Here is a 27,563-nt window from a genome sequence, read left to right as displayed (position 1 = left end):
TTATTATATTTATTGAATAGAGTTAATATGTCAAAAAAGACTTTGTGGTCAAATGGACTATGATAAAAGGGTCAATAGCATAAAAAATTAAAATTTTAGGACTCAATGTAACAAAATTACTATTTATGGAAGACGCATAATAAATTAATTCTTATTGTATATTTTTATTATAAGCTATGGTACCAAATTAAAAGCCTTGACTAGCTATATAATTCATGGAATTGAATGTCATATTCTAGAGGATAATTGACTGGATGGCGAAAAGCCTCTGCAACTTGCAGTACTGCTTGGTTTTCACAGCGAAGGGATCGGAACTCCGGAAGACGGCAATACCATAGCAGCGGAACCCACAATGTCCACCAGCGCCGCCGTGCAGTGCAAGAGTTGGTGTTTTGGTCTGACCTTGAATAGATAACTTGACCGTGAGGCAAGGTGTTCGTTGACGAAGACCTTTGCGCTGACCATTATGTCAATGGGGGTGACTCAAGGGGCCACACAGTTACGGCATAATTGTTTCGTTATGGCACTCTATTACATTGTAATATCTGTTCAAATATACTTTCTCAATCTAATGAAGCACAAAGAGTTAACAACATCCTTACTGAGACTCGATATTATGACCTCCACATAGAAGATGTCACTACATATCATTTGAGCACAAATTGATTATACTTAAATTGTAAGTTTAGTCCATGAATTATATTGAAAGTGACAGTTTCAATCTATTATTTATAAAATTTATTAATATATATTAACAACTTATTTTGAATTTCTAAATTATTGAAGAATATATTGGTCATTTTGTAAAATTTTCTCAAATTTCATCCATAAATTTCATATATATCCTATTCTTAGTACAAAATAACATATTAAGTTTTACTCTAATAACCTTGTGTCTAGTATTACATGCATTTTGAATTTATTTATAGGCACCTGATTTTAGATTCATGATACTAGCTCCAAAAACGCCAACAACAGAACCCTTGAACAAATTGCCTGAAACATTGAGATTAGTGAGCGATACCATCCCTGATAAAACAGAATCCTTCCCATGAATCTCATTCTCTGCAAGATTCAAGAACTGAAGCACCAAAGCCATCATGGAGAGAATCACTGAGCTTGTTCCCTGAAAGATCAAAGGAAACCAGGGATTGGCAGTTCATAATCCCTGAAGGAACCTTTGAATCAAACCATTTTGGTTCAGATTAAGACACTGCAAAGTTAAAACAGAACTTATTGCTTCTGCAATGCTCCTTGACTAATTGTTGTATGCTTTTGCATAACATTTACAATTTACAAACCTGAACCCAGTATCTTCACAAACAAGCAACATTAAAAGAGATAGAGATTTCATAACAAGCCTAGCGACCTGTGAACTCAGAAAACGTAGCAGTGGCGTTGGAAGCGGAAGATGCAGTAGTTGTTGATGTGTCTACAGGTACCCTCTTCTCGAAATCAATGATGGTTGGCCTGTTTGGGGTCTCTGCATGATTGAGCCGTCACTTGAAAGCATGACCACCACTTCTGACATACTTGGCCTTAAATTCGATGGTGATTGGGTGCACTTCAATGCAATCTCCAGTATTAATTCTCTTCACCTCTTATGGTTTATACTCGTTGGGGTCTAAACTCTCATCCACCAGTTCTAGATGTTCATTATTCTCGTACAGTTTCCAGGCCTGTATAAAATAACGCAGGACACATCAAATTAAAATAAACCTCTTGAGATGACTATGTTGTGAAACAAGAAAGAAATTACTTGTTCAAGGAGATACTCAGTTACAGGCTCGAGTTGTATGTCGCTGCTCCTTCTCCCACTAACAATCTCCAGGACTACAACGCCAAAACTGTAGGTGTCAACTTTCTCTGTTAGATGGCCACGGATTGCATATTTTGGAGCTGTATATCCCCTGTTGCAACAAAAAACGTACTTGTTAAAAAGATGTTCAGTGGGAAAGAAAAGAAAAATGTGGAAAAGAATAGGGCTCTTAGGCTTACAAAGTCCCTGCAAATTTAGTACTGAGATGGCTCTGATTCTCAGGTAAAAACCTTGGCCAAACCAAAATCAACAATTTTGGGCTGAAAGTCATCATCAAGTAATATATTGCTGTATTTTAGGTCTCTGTGTATGATTACAAATTCATTTATTTTTCTCTGAAATTTTAGCACCCCCTCGCGTTTTTCTCCATAGGTTGGTCCACTTTTGTTTTCTTCATCCTCTTAAACAAGCCCTTAGACAAGTCAAGAATACTCTCTACAAAGAAATCGTCACAGAAATTAAAATGCCATGGTCAGTTGTCACACCTATGAAGTTTTTTTCCAATTAAACACCCTTGCATTAATTAATAGGCACCCAAGTTGCATTTGCATGCAGCTCCCGAGAGTTAAACTGCCAACTGCTATTTGGATAAAAGAGTTCCATTTTGAAAAACAATTTCAGATGTTGGATAAAGATTTTTTTTAACTATATTATTTCTTGAGATATTATGTGTCTGCAATTAACATAGTACATACATTGAGTTAATAGATTATGGCTTTGTTTGGTAACATAGTTAGTTTATAAGTTAATAATTTTGGCTTATTTGATCACCATTAACTGTTTGACTTGGTTAAACAGTCAATATAAGTGTTTGGTTAATCAGATTTTTGTAACTAACTTATTGCTTCAAAACGCTAAAATTCAAAAAGTTACTCAAAACAGTTTTTTCGATTATCTTTTTTTAAGAAAAAATAAATTATATCCTTAAAAGTCATTTTTTCATTTAATCAGCTATCAACTAACAACTAATTTACCAAATATCTTTCTATAATCAGCTAATGTTATCATGTAATCAAATCAGTCAACCAAATCAGCTAGCAGCTATTTGCCAAACACTCTCATGTGTCTATAAATAAATTGAAGGCACATAATATGTTAACTACATGCACATAATAAGTAGTTAATATATTGGCCCTTTTTGGTAAAAAAATTGGCCTATGGGCTAATTTTGACTTATTTGACCACTATTAATTGTTTAATTTAGTTAAAATATCAATATAAATGTTTGGTTAATTAGCTTTTTGCAACTCCAAAATGTTAAAATTCAAAAAGCTACTTCAAGCAACTTTTTCAATTAGCTTTTTGAAAAAAAAAAATTATACCAAACAGCTATCAGCTAACAGCTAATTTACCAAACACTTTTCTACAATCAGCTAATGTTATCAACTATTTATACCATCTAATTAACAAAATCAGCTAACAGCTAACAACCATTTTACCAAACATGGCCATTATGTACCTTCCGTTGATATGCCATGCCAGAGTGACAAGTTGACAACATGTCACTGCAAACTTGCCAAGCAGCCGCCCCGTCCCAATCATTATTGTGTGGACCATGGTCCACACAAGTTGTGTAGACCATATTTTGTCTACTATAAAATAATGTATATTCAGAACAAAAATAATGTACATTCAATACAAAAATAATGTACATTGTATTCAGGGGATGTACATTATTTTTGTTCTGAGTGTACATTATATTGTATAATATACATTCAATACAAAAATAATGTATATTTAATATATTAAAAATGTACTTTTTGTTATGGTCCACGTAACATTGTGTGGACCATGGTCCACACAATAATTTGCCGCCCGTCCCGAGCCTGCTCTTGCCTCCTGGGTCCAGGCTCAATTCTTGGCTTGTTCCTGGACCGATTCTGAGTTGGGCCTCGGCTTTTATTTCCTAGGACCAAAACCAGCCTATATAGGATGGTTCCGGTCCATGTTTAGGTTTAGACTAAGTCCATTAAAGCCCAAATCCATTATTTTGGGGTCAATTCAGGAATGGTTCGATCCTAAACTAGCCCGTGGCAACCTCTTCCAACTATTCAAAGCTACATTTTCTAAAGCCTTGTTTATACATAACAACGTAGATTAGGCTTGAGAATAGTAAGGAGACTTCGGCTTCTTTACTCCCTTGAAAGGACATGATATGATTGAATATTACTTAACCAATGTCCACTGAAATTCTTCTTAAAATCCAATATAACAGTTCCGCAAGGTCCTTGTTAACAGTTCCAGAGTGTGCTGTTGGCATCTAATTTGTCAGGGCAATCCTTTCCAGAATTGCATACTTAGAACTCAGAAATTAAAGGTAACCTAGCTCCAATGGCCAGGATTTAACTACATTTGCAGCAAGTTTAGCAGCAACATATTCCAGTCAGGAATTATACCTTCTTCCACTTCCTTTTCAACTACTTTCTATCAATAAAATCACACAAATGACAAAAATTTTATTCCATGAGAATCCATAAATAATTTTCGTTTCGTTTCTAAAAGCCTAGCTAGCTAGCGGCCTGAGAATTCAGAAAGTGAAATTGTGGCATTAGAAGGTGTTGCAGTGACTGCAGGTACCCTCATATTATCGAAATTATTAGTAATAATAGTAGGCCTGTTTTGGGGTCTCTGAATGATTGAGCCATCAATACTTGAAAGCATGCCCATCACTTCCGACATGCTTGGCCTTAGATTGGAAGGTGATTGTGTGCACACCAATGCAATCTCCAACATTCTCTTCACTTCTTCTGCTTTATACTCATTTGGGTCTAAACTCGTATCCACGAGTCCTAGATGTTCCTCATTCTCGTACAGTTTCCATGCCTGTATTTATAAAATGATGCAATGCAAAAGTCAAATAATGTTTAAGATATCAACATAAACAAACCAGCTTCTTCAGACAAGACATTACCAGTTCAAGGAGATACTCAGTTACAGGCTCAACTCATATGTCACTACTCCTTCGCCCACTAATGATCTCCAGGATCACAACGCCAAAGCTGTAGATGTCAACTTTCTCTGATAAATGACCATGAATTGCATACTCTGGCGCTGTATATCCCCTGTTGCAACAAGCAATAATATATAATTCAGTGAAATTAAAGATGTGGAAAAGAAAATGTGTCAAAGAAATGAGGGTGTTAGGTAGGCTTACAAAGTCCCTGCAAATTTAGTGGTAAGATGACTCTTATTTTTAGGTGAAAGCCTTGCCAAACCAAAATCAGCTATTTTTGGCTGGAATTCATCATCTAGTAGTATATTGCTGGATTTTATGTCTCTGTGTATAATAGACACCTCATGCAGATAGGAAAGACCTCTAGCTGTACCAAATATTATATCAACCCGTTGCTTCCAATTCAGCCTCCCCCGATTCTGTCCTGCCAATCATGAAATGGGAAAACTTTATAAACCCCACCACAAGATCATTAGAGCCAGATCAAAATTAAAGATTGCTAACAATAACAATATATGTTTTAGGAGCACTGCACCCACCATATAAGTATCTGTCAAGGCTGGCATTTGCCATGTATTCATAAACCAGTAGCAGCTCTTCTGCATTGCCAGAATATCCCAATAGACAAATGAGATTGGGATGATGAATATTTGTAATAAGCCTAACTTCAGTCTCGAAGTCTGCCATTGCTCTACTGGAAATCATTGTCAGTTTCTTTACTGCCACCACATTCCCATTCTGTAGCGTGCCCTATTAAGTCATAGAAGATTGATTTTGGTTATTGTTTCTGAAGTTTCTTCAATTCACTGACAAATTGTAATAATATGAGCAAGAAAAAGAATGAGGAAATAGTGAAATTGACTTCTTTTTAGTGGAATAATCTTTGTTATTGACCTTGTATACATCACCAAAACCTCCTTCACCCAGTTTATTTTCTTCGCTGAAATCCTTTGTTGCAGTTTTCAAATCTTTGTATCTGTAGTTCTCTGAACCTCTGAACTGAGTTGCCCCCAAAATATTGCCTATACAAGGAAGAAGACAGTCCATAAGTTAACCAAACAGTGAAAACTCTATGTTTCAACTAAAAGAAAATACCAAAGCTAAACGATTGAGCTTCACCTCTTCTTGAAGCCTTTGGGTTTTTTGATTGTCTATACCAAAGGAAAATGGCTGCTAATACCAAAATGATTCCTACACCTCCCACTACCCCCCCAATAATAGCTTTCTTCTTTCCTGAACTCCCTGGAGAAGGTGTTACAGAATCTGCATATATATATACAGAGTGAATTGAAGGCTGTTGTGTACATGGCAAAAAGGAGTGGTTAAGAAACATGAAGAGAACATACAGAATTTTATACCTCCTGGAAGAAAGGGTTGCAGGTTAGTTGTCTGGTTATCAGGGAAAAATTGTGTGTCTGAGTATCTTAGGAAGCAACCTACTTCAACAGCTCTTCCATCTGCAGATACTGGCAAACAAATGCGCATGTGATTGTAAGCTATTGTCAAACATGCCTGACAACCACTGCTGGTGATTGTTTCGACACACTGTGCCACCGCGTAGGCGGTACCACCACTACCACCACCACCACCACCAAATACCCACTTTGCTGTAGCAAAATAGCCATTAATTCTGGGCGTTGCAAGTAGAAGCTCATTCAGTAGTTGCTTTGCTGTCGTATTGAAAACGTCTTGTTTTCGGGCAGTTCGTTCACCACAAAGTGGCCAGTTTGTGCTATCTGTAATCTGATCGTAGAAGTAATCGCTTTCGTACCTTTACCAAAAACAACTTTTTCAATTAACTTTTTGAGAAAATAAATTATACCAGTATCAGCTAACAACTAATTTATCAAACACCTTTCTAAAATTAGCTAATACTCTGTTTATCGTACTCTCTAATCCAATCAGCTAACAGCTATCAACTAACTAACTGCAATTTACCAATTAAACTGATCATTGTGTTTATACTTGACTACTATACAACACACCTGATGAAGCAGCCATCATAGATGACAGTAGCACCCAGGGAGATTAAGCATCTTCGGGCTTCTAACACTGCGGCATCGATACAGGCGACACAGTCAGGTTTGGAGAGATAGTTTCTACACTGTGCCATTGCATAGACAGGATTTGCAGTGGTGGCAAAGCTTTTGTTGCTTCCGGATAACTGGTGGCGAAGATCGGCAAAGCTGGCGTTGAGTTTCCTTAAAAGTTGTAATGGATTGGAAACATTTACCGAGGTGCATCCCACGTCTAGTAGGTTGGTTTGTGGGTTGGAGAACGCAGGCTTTGATACTGATACCATCAAAATCACCACCGCAAGCCACCACAAGCTACCTGAGCCTGCCATATACTGTAGGCTCAAGGAGTAGATCGACATACAAAAAATTTTGGCTCATAAAAAAATGGCACGGGGGACTGGCCGACCGGGTTGATATATAGTACCACTATGAGTGGACAGCACATCCACTGAGCCTCAATCTCATAACCTCTCACATAAGAGAAGTCACTACACGCCATCGCCATCTGAGCACAAGGTGCTTGGCCTAGATTATCATATTTATTGTATAGAATTAATATGATCTTAGATCCCCGAGCATAGTGATTTTATCGCTTTTAATTCTAAATTTTTAAATTGATTATCAGACTTTTGAATTGTTGTCATCTGTCATCCAAATTAATCAACCATGATCCTCCTAAAAAGAACTTTGATAATTAAAAGATAATATATGAGTGGTTAACTTGACCACGAATGATAACAATTTGAAAATCAAAATCATAAATGGGATTAATTTGATATTTTAGGACTAAATGTGTCAAAGCCAATATACTCGAAAAACTCATGTTACATTAATTCTAATTGTATATTTTCATTATAAGCTATGGTACCAAATTAAAAGCCTTGACTAGTTATATAGGCTATATTTGGCCGACCAAGTTGAAAAGGTAGCTGAAAGCTGAAAAGGGGCTGAAAGTTGAAAAGTTATAAGCTAGGAGCTGAAAACTGAAGAACTGTTATGCTTGAAAGTGTTTGGTAAAATTGGTTTTTGATAAGCTGATAAATGTACAAAGAGAAAAAAAGGACATCTCCATAAAATTTAAATTAGTTTCTTTACATATTAAAATTTAACATTTTGAAATAAAACGATTAAAATAATTATAATCTAGCATCCCATAATAAAGTATAATTATTGTTGCGAATCTCCTTCATCTCATAATAATAATAATAATAATAATAATAATAATAATAATAATAATAATAATAATAATAATAACAACAACAACAACAATAATAATTGCGATGAAAGTTGTGGATAAAGGAGAAGAGAAAATAGTTTTAATTGAGAAGGGTAAATGATGTCATTTTTTTAAAATAATAAAAATAAAGATGAAAAAAAAAAGTTAGGAAACTACTAGCTTATTTTGAAACGTTATCGTTCCAAAATAATCTCTTATTTTAAGCTATGAACTTATTTTTAGAACATTATCAAATAGAGCTTATAGCTTATTTAGTCACTTAAAATGAGCTATAAGCTCTGCCAGACTCATAATTCATCGAATGTCATCTTCTAGGCGATAATTGACTAAATGGCGAAAAGCCTCTGCAACTTGCAGTACTGCTTGGTTTTCAGGGTGATTTTCCGATTAGGAGGGAATTGGTCATGGAATTCGTGATTAGGAAATGTAAAGAGTGGGATACGGAGAAGGGAAATCGTCTTTCCCCTAGGTGAGATTGGGTACCCAGTACTCGTACGGACTTAGTTCAATGGTTTAGTGGACAATATTTGGGAGAAGAGACCAATGTTCGAACTTCGGCGGCGACAGTGTAGGAATTATGTCCAAAGTGGACAGATTCTTTGTACGCACCGGTATTTGGCCCTGTCTACTAACCCATTGAGTCACCGTGATTTACATCCTCTCACATGCTCGAGTCCGAGTGTCACTGCTAAAAATTATGAAATTTCCGACCACCTGAAAATGATCTTAAATCAAGTGAAAAGTCTTGTTCCGACCACTTTTGGTGTCCGGAAAAACCTTTATAGCTATTTCTGACCACTTTTTACTTTAGATTTGATTTAAGATCACTTTCAGGTGGTCGGAAATTTCATAATTTCCAGTAGTGTGTGAGGGACCCTTAGAGTTGGTGATTCAATCTTTTGGGAGAAAATTGGGTACCTGGATATTTAGTCTTTCCCTTAGACGAGAATTAACTAATTCCATTAATTTTGCACAAGAGGGGGAGTAAATACGGTAACCTACCATATTTACACCACCTACCGTATTTATTGCATTGGGACCCACAATGTCCACTAGGCACCAGCGCTTCCGTGTAAGAAGTTAGGGCTCGTTTGGTTCGCGGAAAATATTTTAAGGGAAGTGGAATTGAAATTCCATGGAAAAACAATTACTAGGAAGATGAATTCCATTGTTTGGTTGGTGGAAAAAGAATTACGGGAAATACTAATTCTATTGTTTGGTTAGATTTGGAATTGTAAGGAATAACGAGTATAAAGACATATATGCCCCTACAAATTAATAAAAGCAATATAATTAAAAAAAAAAAGTAAACAAGGGTAAAATAGGCATTCCATATCACTTTTCTTCCCATCTTCCATGGAAAACAAAATCCTTGGTCCAACCAAGGATTTTGTTTTCCTCAAATTTGAGAAATTCATTTTCCAATGGAAAATGAATTCCATGAACCAAACACAAGAAAACAACATTTTCCTCCACTTTAAGGAAAATGTTTTCCAAAGGAAAACATTTTCCATGAACCAAACAACCCCTTAGAGTTTTTGACATGGGAAGATTTTGAAAGGGGTGGATAAAAATATGACTTTTTTTTTTTTTGAACAAAAAGTATGATGTTTTTTAAAATTTGGATAACTTGGAAAAAAATATCATTGGAATTTGTGTTTTTATTAGAAAATTGAGTTAATATCTAATTTAGTTCTCGATTATAGTAAATTTTTTAATTTAATCTTAAATCATTTTTGTGCTTTATTAGGTCGATTTCAATGATTTTATTCGATTAAGTCTTATGTTAAAATAACTTGATAATTTCACTTTTATTAATACTCAAAATTCAGTTATTGGCTATAGTAATTTTATCTAAATTAATTTTAAATATAGTGATTTTATCCAATTTAACTATTGATTATATTGTAATTATAACAATCGATGATTTAATTGGACGAAACTATCAAAGTCAAAGATCTAATTAAGCAAAAAAAGTTATTTAGGATTAAATAAAACAAAATACTACTATAACGAAAGACTAAATGATGTATTAACACTTAAAAAATTAATTTCGTTTGAGCAGAAACACAACTACACAAGTTCCAAGGGAGTGTTTTCCAAGTTATAAAATTCATATTTTTGTCTATTCCTTCTAAAAATTTTCTATTTCAGTCAAAAAATCCTACTTCACGCTCATATTCACTAGTTTTGCTAATTATATCATGGAATTTAAATTATATATTGTTCATATTGTATTATGGATCCTTATCCAAAATGAAATTTAAATTATATATCTTTGATTAACATATGTGTTTGTAAAAATAAAACACTTTTTAAAATTGAAAAAAAAAAAAAACAAAATTATTTTAATTTCCAAATATGTTTGAGATTTTGCCATATCTTATGTCAAATGTGTTTAACGTTGTTTATATTTTCTATATTTTTTTTACAAATAATTAATTTTCTAAAAATATCAAACATATATAACATGCATATGCATTTTTGGCAAGTCAAAATCTCAAAGCCAATTGGGAAGCAACAATTTTTTATTTATTTTTTTTTTGGGGGGGGGGGGGGGGTCCAATTTCAGAAAAATGTTTTTTTTTTAATAAAAAAAAATCAATTTCTTCTATTTTAGACAAAAGCCCTTGACTAGATAACTTGACCGTGAGGCAAGGTGTTCGTTGACGAAGACCTTTGCGTTAACCATTATCTGAAATTATCAATGGGGGTCAGTCGACAGGGCAAATTATGAGGTGTACCTGGGTCTAAAACGTCAACGTCACGACGCGGTCTGAATTTAAAAAAAAAAAAAAACATTTCCTTCCTTGTCGGTTGTATTCAGAATTTGGTCATCTATATTCACAATTTTAGAACTGAATATTCACACTTTTAGATCTGAATATTCACACTTTTAGATCTCAATATACAAAATTACAGAATTCTATATTCACAATTTTTTAATTCTATATTCACAATGTTAGAACTAAATATTCACAATTTTAGATCTCAATATATAAAATTACAGAGCTCAATATTCACAATTGCAGAACTCTATATTCACAATTTTGAACTCTTTATTCACAATTTTTGAACTTTATATTCACAATTACAGAACACTAAATTCACATTTTCAGAAACCCTATATTCACAATTAAAGAACTCTATATTCACAATTACAGAATTGAATATTCACTCGCTGAGTTGTTTTCAATAAATTAAAAAAAAAAAATCATTGGTTGAACAGCACTGTTATTTTCACACGCGTAAACTGTGTCGTTTTGGACCTTGGTCCATGGCATAACAATTGCTCGACAATCGTTATCCGTAGACCAAATTCCACAGTGCGCTGTGGACCTTGGTCCTAAACGACGTCGTTTTGAATTTTAATTTTAACGGAGACCGTTTGTTGTTTAGTTCGCGTTACAGAAGGTTTTTTTTTTTTTTTTTTTTTTTTTTTTTTTAATACTGTAACATATGTTTATGTATATCGTGTTATGCGTTTCTATACATCATGTTACGAAATTCTGTACATTAAGCGTAAGGATTTTGTAAATGAAATTGATTAGTAGTTGTATAACAGAAAACATATTGTGTGTCTTATTTTACGATTTTATGTCTTGTATTATGCAATTGTGTGCCTATATACATAAATCAGATTTGAGAATAAGTACAATAGAAAACATGTGTATATATATCGTGTTATGCGTTTCTGTACATCATGTTACGAAATTCTGTACATTAAGTGTAAATATTCTGTACATGAAATTGATTAGTAGTTGTATGACACAAAATATATTGTCTTATTTTACAAATTTATGTCTTGTAATATGCAATTATATGCCTATATGACATAAATTATTTACATAAATCATATATGAGAATAAATAAAATAGAAAATATGTATATCGTGTTATGCGTTTATTTACATTATATTACGAAATTTTGTACATTAAGCATAAAGATTCTATATCTAAAATAAATTAAAAATTGGTGTTAAAACATGAGAAACATAAAGTTACAAAATCTGTTAAAACATAAAGTTTAAGAAAAAATTGTTAAAACTTAAACATCAAATGTCATCGTTTTGATCAGGATCCACAGTTGAACACCAGTTACGGCATAATTGTTTCGTTATGGCAACGGTACGGTGTGAACGGGGGGTGTTGATATTTGGTTTACTTTAAATCCAAGTTGCAGATTAAATTCACTTGGGTTAAATCAACATTAGAAGTGTTAAATTTAATTAATAGTTTGTTTTAACTTTGGAAAAATAATTTTAGTTTATTAATTGACTATACTTAAATTGGGCAAATTATATCGTGCACCAGAGTGTACAATGCATTGTAATATGAATAGGAAGTAGGAAATAATATATTGTATTAGGAATTGTATTACACAATTTTATAATATTACATAAATCTTAATAGTATAGGATTGTTTTGGGTGAGAAGTTAAAATGATGAATTTTGTTTTTATATATAGTATAGATTAACAAAATGTATAAATAATGGATTGGATAAGCCACTTTCAACATAACTATGGGAAAAAATTGTATAAGATAATAACAATAGTTATGTCATTAACCCGGGTTCACCTTGCAAGGTGAACCTGAGTCAAAATACACAATATATATATATATATATATATATATATATATATATATATATATTTGAAAATCACAATTTATATATTGAATATTCACAATTTACATATTGAACATTCAGTATGTAAATTGTGAACATTTAGGCTCTGTTTGGCAAACCTAGCTAAAAAGCTATAAGCTAGGAGCTGAAAGATGAAAAGGAGTTAAAAGCTGAAAAGTTATAACCTCGGAGCTGAAAACTGAAGAGCTGTTAAGCTAGCTGTTATGATTGAAAGTATTTGGTAAAAATAGCTTCTTGATAAGCTGATAAATGTAAAAAGACTAAAAAAGACATCTTCATAAAATTTAAATTAGTTTGTTTACATATTAAAATTTAACATTTTGTCTTTAAAAAAAATTAACATTTTGAAATAAAACTATTAGCATAATCATGATCTAGCATCTCATAATAATAATAATAATAATAATAATAATAATAATAATAATAATAATAATAATAACAATAATAATAATAATAATAATAATAATAATAATAATAATAATAATAATAATAATAATAATAATAATAATAATAATAAGAGGACATGCAAAAGTAGTATTTATTTATACTATCACTTTTAGACTAAGTATTTAGACTAGTGTTATTACAAAGTTGCAAACATTCATTTTAATGACAATTATAATCAATCCCTCATATATTATCTTGCATTTATATACTTTATATTACTGATTTAAATAAACAAATTTAACATTTATTTACTTATTCATGAACATCTCTTATATAATATTATATTGATATACTTTGAAGTACTTATTTAAAAATAATCATTGAACATTATCCCGTTCGCGCAAAGCGCGTAAAAAAACTAGTACTTAATGTATAAAAGTATAATTGCACAGATATTAGTATAATTAACCAATAATTGTTATGGCAATTAAGCTAAACATGGATGGTTGAATTTATTTTTTTTATAATAATTACAATTAAATTATTTATCATTTTTTTCTCCAATTTATTTTAGTAATAATATAATTACATAAATCATATTACATATCAATTTTTTAAAATAATTGCAGACAAATGAGTCATATATTATTCAATTAATTGAGTGATACTTTTATCCTAATGTTATAATCAAATAAATGTACATTTTCAAATATTAGAATTGTTTACCATTTCATCTTTAATTTTATTATCTAAATATATAATAAAAAATTTTTTATCCATGCATCGCATGCGTAATTGGGCAATTATTTGTTGAATTCAAGCAAGGATAACATTACAAAACATAATCGATCCAATTCATTTCATCAATTGCACAATATAATATTTGTTGTTATAATTAATATAATTGTATATCAATTCAAATATTCGTAAAATATTATAACAAATCAATTTCGTGCAACACACAAGTGAAAATACTAAAAATTTAAGAATATTTGAATCGATATGCAATTATATAAATTATAACAACAAATATTATATTGTGCAATAACCACTACTGGAAATTATGGAATTTCCGACCACCTGAAAGTGATCTTAAATCAAGTCGAAAGCCTTGTTCCGACCACTTTTGGTATCCGGAAAAACCTTTGTTGCTATTTCCGACCACGTTTTGGTTTCAATTTGATTTAAGATAAATTTCAGGTGGTCGGAAATTCCATAATTTCTAGTAGTGAATCTATTTAATATTAAAAATACAACAATATTAAAATATCTATTCCTATTTTTCTGTCACTACTCAATATTGAATCAATGATATTTAGTTTACTCCAATATATTTATTCGACTTTATTATTTGCTTTTCATTATTTGTAAATAAACTAATTTGTTATTCTTTTTTGTTATTTATAAAACCCTGAGGGATCTATTGAGGTTGGCCATACCGGGTAGTGCTGAAAAGACTTTTGGTGGAAAGACAGTAGTTTCGGCAATTTTAGACAGATCCTACCTGTTATTCTGAAAGCAACAGACCAGTAGTAGTTGTCGGATCAACTATTAATTCTTAATACATGTGGAAAAATTGCAAGGTATTAAGGCTCACAAAGAACTTGAGATTACGGACCTTAGCTTCAGAGAAAGATAGACAGACGATTGATTGGTTTTCAAAATGATTGCAAACATCGGAGATGGGATTGCAGGGGTTGTAAACGGCGGTTCATTTGCGATCGATATTCTGGCACAATTTTTGTTGAAATGTGGACATGATCCCATTGCAATTATAGTGGAAAGCACCTTCCCAAGCTCGAGATATGGCATGCTTGATGAGTCGTAGCTAGAAGGCCGAGCAATCTTCTCGTCGACTTTAGATGTCGTTGATCAAATTAATCAGTACATGTGTGACATGAATACTGCAGAAGGACGAATACATTTAAGTTGTGACTCTTTGTGTAAGGCAAAATGACAGTGAAAATCTATTAGAAGTATACACTCCTGAATTCTTAAATAGTTTGAGATTGTTAGGTCTTCATAATCATTCATTGACATTAAAAGTTAGTGCACCTGTTATGTTATTGCGAAACATAGACCACTCTCTTGGTTTTTGTAACGGGGCGCGGCTCATCATCACAAGATTGACAACTCACATTGTCGAAGCAATAATAGTTAATGGGACACATGAAGGAACCAAAGTTCTTATCCCCCGAATGTCTCTCACTCCTTCTAATACGAGATTGCCCTTTAAGTTCCAGTGTAAACAATTTCCGTTAATGCTTGCATATGCCATGACTATCAACAAAAGCCAAGGCCAAACACTAACTCACGTTGGGTTATTGCTGAAAAATCAGTCTTTAATCACGGACAATTGTACGTGGCTTTCTCCTGAGTCACCCATCCTGATGGCCTAAAGGTGTTAGCTCTAGATGAGGATGAACACGATTGTGTTGCGACTACCAATGTCGTCTACAAAGAGGTTTACAATAATGTGTAAATACAATCGATGCTATTATGTTTTCTTTCTTTTTTTCTCCAAAATGACAAAATTGCAATATATCCTCTATACAAATGAATTAGGATAGCAATTGATTACTATAACTAAGTTGTTAGAGAACGAGTACATTTGCCCCATTTATAAAAATCCTAAACAATGATATATAAAATCTCAAAAGTTACAACACCGCATGTGTACATCTACACATTAGCTATTAATTTGAGCAATTATTTGCTCAAATTCAGGCAATGATAACATCAACAAACATAAACGATCCAAACCATACTTCATTTGCACTATATAATATTTGATGTTATAATTTAAATAATTGTATATCGATCAAAATATTCTTAATATATTATAACAAATTCATTCCGTGCATCGCACAGGTGAAAATACTAGTTTATATTAATGACTTATTTTGAATTTCTAAATCATTAAAGAACATATTAGTCATTTCATAAAATTTTCTCAAATTCTCTCAATAAATGTTGATATATATCCAACTCTTACTACAAAATAACATCTTAATTAAGTTTTATCAAATAATAATATAGGAAGCACTTGTTTAAACGATACCAAAACAACTAAAAGCATCCATGAATTGCACAAAACACAACGTAATTTGTAAATTGTTTAATATGCACCAAAACATACAACAAAATGATAACCTGAGTTATATGGTTTGAATTATTTTGCTTCTTAAAATTATAATGATATTGTTGCTTTCAATTGTGAATTCAATGTGATAACAAAACGAGTCCGCATGGATAGTTCAATTGGTCATAGAGGTGAAACTTTGGAAGAATGACCAGGGATCGAGTCTCACCAGCGATAGTGTGGGAGCAACCTCTCAAAGTGAGGGGGGCTTCTTGTGCGCAGTGAGCACCGGTCTAGCCTCTGTAGTTCATGTTTAGTTGAGTCATCATGATTTACATCCTCCCAAATGCTCTGTTGGGGTTGGGGTTCTTCTTTTTGGAAGAATGTGATAACAAAACGAGTAATTTACTATTAAAAGAGAGAGAACAATTTACATTTAACAAAAGAAAAAATTGTAATAAATTAACATATAAAACTTACAATTCAGTGTATTTTCAATCTAAGTAATCTTCTACTTAAATTCAGTGTATTTTCAAAAGAGTTTTGTCGTAAGAGTAGTGTATATAATGGAAGGAATTTGGAATTTTTTTACAAAATGATCCATATGTCCTTTAATTAATAATTTAGAAATTTAAAATAAAATGTTAATGTTAACAAAATTTATAAGTAATGATTGAAAATGTCACTTTCAACATAATTAAAGGAAAAAATTTGTATAGGGTAATAATTCATTGACTAAATCTACAATTTAAGTATAACCAATGGACTAAAATTGTCATTTTTTTGCTTTTAACTTATATTATTATATATAGACTAGTATTTTACCCGTGTGTGAATCCACACGTTTGTATTTTAAGGCCAGACTGTTTGTATTTGAATATAATCCTATATATATATATATATATATATATATATATATATATATATATATTGGATCCAATGAGACCCATAATTTGATGAAATGGTGAGACGTCATCTGGTTCGTTTATTTTTAGTTTTTAACGGTTCAGATTTTTTGTATTTGGATCCCATGTGCTGATGAGTTTTAAAGGAGCTAGGGTCATTGTAGTCTTTTGTCTCCATATTTATTTCTTTCCCTTAATTATTGCCGCGCTTGTGTATGATGTTGGGCGTTATTTTTGGGATCAAATCAATATCAATATTATTTCGATTTCACTGCCGTGACTCTTCACCTCGCTAATGTCCCATCAGTTCCTCTCCTGTCAGTGTTCTCCGTCGCTGCGACACAAGGTTTTAGGCGGGCTCTTCTGTTTTTGGCGAGCGCGCTCCTCTCCGGTTCCGGTCTGACGGTGGAAACGGCTAAGGAAAACGGTGTCCATGGGTGTGCAATAAGGTATCTTCTTTTCTGATGACCTTTTCCCGTTTGGTATACCGATTCTCGTTTTTTTTTTCTTGGGTATTATGTTGGGTTGTTTTTGTGCGATGGGGGGAGGGGTGTAGTGTCGGAAGTGTTGGGGGTTGTTTATTGTTGGATTCCGGTGGGTTAATAGGGGGGTTCCGGCGGGACGAGGGGAGGGGGTACTGTGTAGTTTTGGGTGGTGTTGGGTGTTGTCGGTTTTTGTGGGTTTTAGGTGTGTTTTTTTTTTTTTTTTTTTTTTTTTTTTTTCTTGTTCTAGGTAACTATGAGATTTTGTATTTTTTTTTAAATGCTTTTCCATTGGTTTCATCAACCTCGTTTTACACACGTAAGAAGCTTTCAGTTTGCCAGGCAAAGATTTCCACAATTCCATTTTTTCCCTACTTAAAGAATTATGCATATTTGATTTTTCCATTTGCTTACCCTTCATAGTGCAATTTGATATCTAGCTCCTCCAGAGTCTCAAGTCTACCTGCTGGTTCATGCAAATGGTGGACTTAATCAGATGAGGAGGGCTGGGGTTTGTATTATTTTCTCTCTGATTTATTTTGCATTAGAGTTATTCAATACAATTCCAAGCCAAGATGAGATAGCTCGCATTTGTTGAAGTAGATAAAGAGTTTTTTATGACATGAGCAGATATATTTGAAGTATCGATGAGTGCGTTGGTGTGGGGAAGTGTGTGCGCTTGTTGGTCATATTTGAACGTGGGGTTCAATAATGTTAGTTTTGTCTTAAGTACCCGGAATATATTTTATTTTCTTTTTTTTATTTTTTATTTTTGTGTATTTAAGGTAGCTTTAATCGTTATTGGCTTTTCATGTTCTCATTTATTATAATATATATGTAGATCATATTATAATGGCAATTAGTGTGTGCGTTCTTGGGGTGACGTTTGTGCGTAATCCTGTAATTGCTAATTGGTTGGTGCATTCTAAGTAATTTGCTAGTGCGTAATATTGGGCTGGTGGGATCCCGATTCTGGTTTGTGCGCTGTGGGGAGGTGGGGGTGGGGGGAGTGGGTGCTCAGGAGTATGATAATTATTTTTACTATTTTTTGGTAGCTTTTGTTGGTAACTATGCATTAATTTCGGTATGACTAGGTGTCACGGCTGTAGAGATGGTAGATGCGGTAGAGGCTGTACATTTGATGCCGTCCGAGGATGTTGAAGCACCCCCTGTTCCCCAACCAGACACGGATTCTGATAGCACGGATGATGGGCTAGATGCGGATGATTAGATAATTGTAATGCTATTAATGAGATATTTGAAAAATTGTTGTTATTTTTTTGAATGCTTGAATTCATATATTTTATTTTATTGTATTTTTATAAACTTAGTATTCACCTTCTAATTCGTACCCTATTCATCGAATCCACCTTAGCTTATATTGAATTACATCTGTATATTCCACATTACATATTGTGTAGCATATGGGAGTAGAAATTAGTGTGTGCGTTCTTGGGGTGAGGTTTGTGCGTTATACTGTAATACACAAACGCACACGCCGGCGTGAACAAACCCATTATAATACTAATGCCCATGATGCACACTCCGTCGTAAACAAACGCACACACCAGAATTCATGCACTAACCAAATAACACTCATACTGTCTAATTCATACAAAATGAGCACACAATTTCATTCCACGCACATCCATTATAATAATATTTTCGGCTCCACGATGAATGTCACACTGCATCATAAGCTGAAAGTGTGGTAAAATTATCTTTTTGATAAGCTGATAAATGTAAAAAAAAGAAAAAAACATTTTCATAAAATTTAAATTAGTTTGTTAACATATAAGAATGTAACATTTTGTCTTTTTTTAAAAAAAAAATAACATTTTGAAATAAAATTATTAGCATAATCATGATCTAATATTATTGTAAATCTCTTTCATCTCATAATAATAATAATAATAATAATAATAATAATAATAATAATGATAGTATGCAAAACATTTTAAAGGAGCAATTAACTTTGCATGATAGTTTGTTGTGTGATGGAGAGTTTTTCCACATTCATTGTTCAGCTCATATATTAAATCTCATTGTACAAGAGGGGTTGAAAGTGGTTAATTCAGCTTTGCATAAAATTAGAGAGTCTGTCAAATATGTGAAAGGTTCTGACGGTAGGATGAAGAAGTTTGATGAATGTATAAGTGCAGTTGGTAACATTGATACTAGTATTGGTTTGAGATTGGATATGGTTACTAGGTGGAACTCCACATATTTGATGTTGGAAAGTGCTATTAAGTACAAAAGGGCATTTGCTTCTCTTCAATTGAATGATGGACATTATAAATTTTGCCCTTCAAATGAAGAATGGAAAAGAGGTGAGAAAATATGTGAGTTTCTTGAGCCATTTTATGAGGTGACAAATTTGATTTCCGGTTCTTCCTATCCTACCTCAAATCTATATTTTATGCAAGTTTGGAAGATTGAAAGTATGTTGAAAGAAAACTTGGATAATGAAGATGTCTTGATAAGTGGAATGTGTAAAAAGATGTTTGAGAAATTTGATAAATATTGGAGTGAATATAGCCTAGTGCTTGCATTTGGAGCTATTTTTGATCCAAGGATAAATCTTGTAACATTGGAGCATTTATATGGGGAGGTTCAGAGTGATCCAACTAAACTTAAAGAAATGATTTCACTTTTGAAGACAAAGTTGAACAAGCTTTTTAGTGCTTATGCGGATATTATTACTCCACCTCTTTCCCAACCGCGATTTTCTCAAGTCACATTTTCAAGTATGCAAAGTGAAAGCTTAGGTAAAAGTCAAAGAAAAAGAGCATTTGAAGTAAGTATTTTAAGTTCTAAGTTTCTAACACTTCAATTTATATATATTTTCTATATTTGCAATTGTGATTGTGATAACATGTTTAATGTTTTAAATTTTAATTTCTAAGTTTTAACGAATGTAGGCAATTAAAAAGTATGATAGTCAAACTGTTAAGACTGTTGGAAAGTCAGAATTGGAAATTTATTTGGAGGAGCCGAAACTTGAATATGCATACTATGAGGATTTGAATATCTTGGATTATTGGAAAGAACGGATGCATAGATATCCTGCACTTGCATTGATGGCACGAGATGTTTTGGCTATCCCAATTACTACTGTTGCATCGGAGTCGGCATTCTCTATTGGTGCTCGTGTGCTCACCAAGTATAGGAGTTGTACTTTGCCTGAAAAAGTGCAAGCACTTATTTGCACTAGAAATTGGTTGCATGGCTATGCTATTGGAAACTTATATTTTATTATATTTTAGGTAGTTGATATTTTGGTGTATTGTAATTTAATTTTTAACTCTCTAATCTCTATTATGTTGAATTTTTATGTAGATACTGAAGAAAGTTCAAGTTCAACATCAAATTTGTCCTTTGAAGATTCAAATGTTGTAAATCTTGGTGATGAAAATGATGAAAATGAGATGAAGAAGATGTGAATGTTGGAATGTTTGAATGATGTAATTGAGTAATTGACTTATGAACTTATGTAGTTAAGTAGTTATGTTTTGTACTTTTGTGGAGTTTGAACTTTGAATTGTTGGTTCATGAACTATTCTAGTATGGTGTATAAGTATTGACTATTTGGACTCTATGAATCCTATGATGTTATTAACTTATTGTTGTATGTGATGAATTAATTTGTGTTATTTACTTTATTACTTATGAATTATGATTTATGAATAAGTGTTTTAAGTAGTAAAGTAGATAACAATTAAGTTATAAAATAATAACATAGTCAGTAGTCACATTAGAGTTTAGATTTTAGGGACATAAAAAAAAAAAAAAAAAAAAAAAAAGGGGGCTGTAGCGGGGCGGGCTGCCCCCACCTAGGCCCATTTTCTTGGCGGGCTTTGGTGGGCCCTGCCCCGCCAGCCTGCATTTACAGCTCTAATCAAAACCCTCGTAATGCACGTCATGCCAACGCCAACTAAAAAAATGCACACACCGTCCGTCCACCAACTACACACATGTTCGTGCAATCTTCTTTCTTCCAAAAGGTTGAACCCCAACCCTAAAAAAACACACACAAAACCCCCCAAATGATATTAGATCCAATGAGACCCCTATTAAGGTGAAATGGTGAGACTATATCTGGGTTGTTTATTTGTAGGTTTCAACGTTCCAGATTCCTTCCGTCATAAACAAACGCACATACCACATTTCATGCACTAACCACAAAAACAGTCATACCGTCTAATTCATTCAAAATGAACATACAAATTACTTTCACGCACACGCTGTAGGACCTAGATACACAGACCAATGTACAAAGTTAATTACATGCTTAAGTCAGCAACTCTCACACCTGCGCTACTCGTCATCTTCAACCTCTGAAAATTCGTCCCAATCACAAATCAAAAGCTCACGGTTAAACTCCTACAGGTATTGTGTAGAATTGACTACAACTTATTTCCATAATATTTGTAATCTTTGATTATGGCAAAGATTCCAATCTAATTCTAACCAAAATTAACACATTAATACAATTACTTTTAAACCCCCTATTTAAAATATGCCCTTATTTACATTATATTCATCATTCAATCTCATCCATCCATTACAAATTTATAAATGGATGGGATCTCATCTCACCATCTCATTTAATAAGGGGGTCTATATATATATATATATATATATATATATATATATATATATATATATATATGTATATATATATATATCTTATCTTAACTATAATAAAGCTATATGGTTTGAAAAAATAATTAATGTTACAATTAATGCCACAACATCCTTTATTAAAAAAAAAAAAAAAAAAAAAAAAAAAAAAAAAAAAAAAAAAACAACATTTAAAAAATAAAATAGCTATATATTATATAATCATATAAAAAAATGTGTTCAATTAGAGTTTAAATTTACTCATACAAAATTTGAAATTTGCTTTCCAAATGTAATTATCTTAGTTATTATTCGTATTGTGAAAATTATAATATAGATGAAATACAATTAAGAATAAATCAATGTAATTATGTAAATTCTCTCTATAAGTTTATTTGAATATGCACATAATTAGAGATTATATTAACCATACAAAATTTTAATTTTAATTTTAATAATTGTAATTTTGTATTCTATAAAAATAATAAATAATTGACCAATGGAAGCTCAAAAATATTATTATATTAAATAATTTAAAATATTTTAGTTTTTCTATTTTTTATTTATATTTATAATAACATAATTTTTTTCCGTGCATCGCGCGGGTGAATTACTAGTATATATATATATATATATATATATATATATATATATATATATATATATATATATATGTGTGTGTGTGTGTGTGTGTGTGTTAAAATACCTTAATTTTTGCAAAGTCATAAAAACAACATGGATAAAAATAGATGGTTTATGCAAACAAAAGATGGAACATCATGGTCAATGAAAATCTTCTGAGAATAATTATATATTTCTTCAACAAAGTGGAGAAGAAAAATCACTAAGGCATAACAACTTACACTTTGCGGACCAAATTATCCTTTCTCTGGTAGGAAATTATGATTTGAAGTTGAAGCTTCAGCATATTACGTATGAATCATCAATATTTTCTACATTAATTAACCATAAATTAATTTATTAACTAAAATAGTTTTAAAAAAAAAAAACAATTCTTACTTGACATTAACATTCTAAGCAAAAAAAAAAAAAAATCTGTTTAACGTAAGGCTCTCACTTTGTTTGTTATACCGTACCATAGAATAGGGTTCGCGGTGAATTCTAAATCTTGGTTCAAAACCACATTTGAATTATACATTTGCAGTTAACATAATATGTATTTTGAATTTATTTATAGGCACATGATTTTAGATTCATGATAATAGCTCCAAAAACGCCAACAAACCCCTTGAGAGTTGGTTGAATGAAAGGTTAAGGAACTTCAAAGAACCCAAACTCCAAATATCATAAGGCAGACCAGTGAAATTATTGTTACTTATATCCAACATCTCAAGCATTGTGAGTTTGGCAATTTTCTGGGAAAGGTATAGGAAGGACCAAAAGTGTCCACAATTTAATTGTAGAGTGTTTTAAGGCAAACATGATAATAGTCTGAGACTAAATATGAAATTGACAGGTAAAAGACAAGGGCCCCGGATGGAATTAACACTAATATTTTTTACTTGTTTTATATATCATATCGTATTACTCCTTGAGTAATAGTTGTATGCTTTTGCATATAACATCTACAATTTACAAACCTGAACCCATTATATATCTTCACAAAACAAACAAGCATAGAGATTTCATAAGCAAAGCCAAGCCAAACCTAGCCTAGCGACCTGTGAACTCAGAAAACGTAGCAGTGGCATTGGAAGCGGAAGATGCTGTAGTTGTTGATGTGTCTACAGGTACCCTCTTCTCGAAATCAATGATGGTTGGCCTGCTTGGGGGCTTCTGCATGATTGAGCCGTCACTTGAAAGCATGACCACCACTTCTGACATGCTCGGCCTTAGATTCGATGGTGATTGGGTGCACTTCAATGCAATCTCCAGTATTCTCTTCACCTCTTCTGGTTTATACTCGTTGGGGTCTAAACTCTCATCCACCAGTTCTAGATGTTCATTATTCTCGTACAGTTTCCAGGCCTGTATAAAACAACAATGCAGAATTGAAGCCAAATAATGTCAATGTAAGACTGATCTGATCAAAATGAACCTCTTCAGACGACTATGTTGTGAAACAAGAAATTAAAGAAATTACCTGTTCAAGGAGATACTCAGTTACAGGCTCGAGTTGTATGTCGCTGCTCCTTCGTCCACTAACAATCTCCATGGCTACAATGCCAAAACTGTAGGTGTCAACTTTCTCTGACAAATGACCACCGATTGCATATTCTGGCGCTGTATATCCCCTGTTGCAACACAAAATAGTTCTCATTAATTAAAAAGATGTTCCAATTCAAAAAATTGTGAAAATGAATAGGCCGGGTTCTTAGGCTTACAAAGTTCCTGCAAATTTAGTACTAAGATGGCTCTGATTCTCAGGTAAAAGTCTTGCCAAACCAAAATCAGCTATTTTGGGTTGAAAGTCATCATCGAGTAGTATATTACTGGATTTAATGTCTCTGTGTATGATGCATACATGGAACTGATCATGCAGATAGGCAAGACCCCTAGCTATACCAAATATTATATCAAATCTTTGCTTCCAATTCAGCATCCCTCGTTTTTCTCCTGCCAATCATGAAAAATTATATCCATTCTGATGGGAGTCTTGATCTTTATGCAAAAATAAATAAATAAAATGGAGCACCATATATGTATTTGTCAAGGCTGCCATTTGCCATGTATTCATAAACCAGTAGCAGCTCTTCTCCTTTGGCAGAACATCCCAATAGACGAATGAGATTGCGATGATGGACATTTGTAATAAGCCTAACTTCACTCTCAAAGTCTGCCTTTGCTCTACTGGAAATCGTTGCCAGTTTCTTCACCGCGACCACATCCCCATTCTTTAGCGTGCCCTGTATGTTTAGTCATGTGAAATTTCTGCTATAACAAATAGTAAGATGAGCAGGAAATAGTGAAATTGATGACTTCTTTTTAGTATCTCACTTTATATACATCACCAAAACCTCCTTCTCCCAGTTTAGTTTCATCACTGAAATCTTTTGTTGCAGCTTTCAAATCTTTATATCTGTAAGGCTCTGGCCCTCTCAGCTCAGTTGCCCCCAAAATATTGGCTGTGGAAAAATGCAGTCCATAGGTTAATTACCCATCTAGACCATAAAAGTTTTAACAAAACAGGGAAATATATCTGTATATCATCTAAATCAGCTTCACCTCTTTTAACTGCCTTTGGCTTCCTTGATCGTTGATACAAAAGGAAAATGGCTCCTAATACCAAAATAAGTCCTACACCTCCAACTACACCCCCAATAATAGCTTTCTTCTTCCCTGATGATGAACTCCCTGGAGAAGAAGTCACCAAATAGGTCATGTTTCCAACAGTAAAACAACTATTTTAAACTAATAGAATCTGCATGGTAAAATTACTAGGCATAAAGAATAAAATCTGGGTAACCTCAGTCAAGATAACTAAGGATACAATTCAAATTTGTAACTACAATGTCACCAGTTCGAATCCCCACCCTCTTGGTTTGAGCTGGTCAGCTATGAGCAACTTAGACTGGTTCATTTACCAGCTAAGATCACATGACAGGGTTTATCCCGTCCACATCCTCGTGTAGTGACTGCGGGTTTCCTAAGGTTTGTTGTGTAAAAGGTTTAGGCAAAAAGTGTGTTCTTATACCTCCACCTAGGAAGGGTGTTATGTCAGTTGTCTGGTTATCAGCAAAAAAAGCAGTGTCTGAGTATCTCAAGAAACACCCAGCATCAATTGCTCTTCCATCTGCAAATTTAGGCAAACAACCCTGAATGTTCTTGTAAGCTACTGCCAAACAATCCTGACAGCCGCTTTCACTGACGGTTTCAGCGCATTGCGCCACCGCATAGGTGGTGGCACCACCACGAGATTCCTCCTTTTTTGCGGCGGCGTAGAAGCCATTAATTCTGGGCGTGGCTAGTAGAAGCTCATTTAGTAGTTGGTCTACTGATGCGTTGAAAGCATGTTGTTGGCGGGCAGTTCGGTTGCCGCAAATTTCTACGTTTCCTGGTAGGGTAGTCTGGTCATAGAAGTTATTGCTCTCGTACCTGTACAAAAAACAAACGGCTCTAGACATTAAAGAAAACGAAGACTCTAACTATACTTCTCATCAATGCCTTCTCGAATGTTAGACTTGTTGTTAATTTTTTCTTAAAATATTGTTCTTGATGAGTAGTACGTGTGGTTCCAACTAACAGTGGTTAGTACTTAGTACCCCATGTTTTATTTTTATTATATATTATATTATATATACAGTAGACTTTTTGTTTTTTATTTGATAATAATTGAATATACTTAAGCTTTACCTAATCATGTCCGCTAGCACTGGCCGGCCGGCCGGCCAACTATTTATTAAAACAGTTAGATCAATCCATGTTTACAGCACACAGAATATCTGTGCACCCTAATAAGTTTATCAAACTGTTAACTTGTAATTATAATAATGTTATAAATTGAACACTCAATCTATTAGAATAGTCAATTAGCCTTTTTAATTTGATTCTGTCAGGTAAGAGCAACCTAAGCTGCTTTTAAGTGCACACTCTTTGAATAGTTATTGCTACTTCTCTTTTTCTTCTTCTTCTTCTTTTTTTTTTTTTTTTTTTTTTTTTTAGCAAAATGACAATTTTAATACACATGTTTAATTATTATCAATTTTCATTGACGATTATTATTTTTGTACCAAAATTAATCGTGTCGATCACCCTCAGCTCTAGCTAAAATATGTTTAAATGTGCAATTTGTAAGGGTATTTTTGTCTATTTATACATTAGTAGAATTGACATATTATACATGTATGGACAAAAGTACCCTTACAAATTACATAATCTGGCATGTTTTAGCCAGAGTAATCGGTGTGATCAATTTTGACATATGAAAATAATAGTAGTAGATGAAAATGGATAGTAATTAAACATGTGAACTAAAATTGTAAGTTATTTTGCTAATAGTGGTGGATCGAATTTGATATTTGCTCTTTAAAATGGATAGTAATTAAACATGTGAAGTCACCTGAGGAAGCAGCCGTCAAATATGACACGACCACCGTTGGCGGCGTTGCAGCTTCGGATGGCCGACACCGCGGCGTCGTAACAGGCGACGCAGTCCGCAGTGGAGAGGTAGTTTCTGCACTGTACCATTACGTAGGCAGGCTGCTGAGTGGTGGCGAAGCGTTTGTTGCCGCCGGCGGCGGATAACTGGCTTCTGAGATCAGCAAAGCTGGCGTTGAGTCGCCTGAAAAAACCTGGTACATCGGTAACATTGTACTGGCTGCAACCCTTGTTTAGTTGGGTGGTTTGTGGGTCGGAAAACGCCGGTTCTGATACTGACACCACCAAGATCACCACCGCCAACCACCACCAGTCTGAGCCTACCATTGGTTTCATTTATGAGTTATGAC

At 33.2% G+C, this 27,563-nt stretch overlaps 1 protein-coding gene and 2 pseudogenes across 2 annotated transcripts; all 3 read right to left on the bottom strand.

Moving 5' to 3' along the window:
• Positions 1-235: 235 nt before the first annotated feature.
• LOC109180260 lies at positions 236-2,422 on the bottom strand (annotated as a pseudogene).
• On the bottom strand, positions 1,251-27,563 carry LOC109180360 (cysteine-rich receptor-like protein kinase 2). 2 transcript variants are annotated; one of them, XM_019329885.1, is made up of 9 exons: positions 27,176-27,563; positions 25,811-26,211; positions 25,342-25,470; positions 25,114-25,241; positions 24,812-25,022; positions 24,501-24,732; positions 24,260-24,410; positions 23,810-24,144; positions 1,251-1,361 (listed from the first exon to the last, which is right to left on the bottom strand). In XM_019329885.1, the coding sequence occupies exons 1-8, from the start codon at positions 27,547-27,549 to the stop codon at positions 23,830-23,832; spliced, it is 1,941 nt and encodes a 646-aa protein (XP_019185430.1). In that variant the 5' UTR covers positions 27,550-27,563; the 3' UTR covers positions 1,251-1,361; positions 23,810-23,829. The 2 variants fall into 2 exon arrangements, with proteins under 2 accessions (XP_019185430.1, XP_019185431.1); XM_019329886.1 differs by having other exon boundaries at positions 23,815-24,144.
• Positions 4,253-7,150, bottom strand: LOC109180354 (annotated as a pseudogene).

This window comes from Ipomoea nil, unplaced genomic scaffold (assembly GCF_001879475.1).
Source record: "Ipomoea nil cultivar Tokyo-kokei standard unplaced genomic scaffold, Asagao_1.1 scaffold1026, whole genome shotgun sequence".
In the NCBI taxonomy this organism is placed as follows: domain Eukaryota; kingdom Viridiplantae; phylum Streptophyta; class Magnoliopsida; order Solanales; family Convolvulaceae; genus Ipomoea; species Ipomoea nil.
This window is presented reverse-complemented; position numbering and strand designations above follow the sequence as displayed.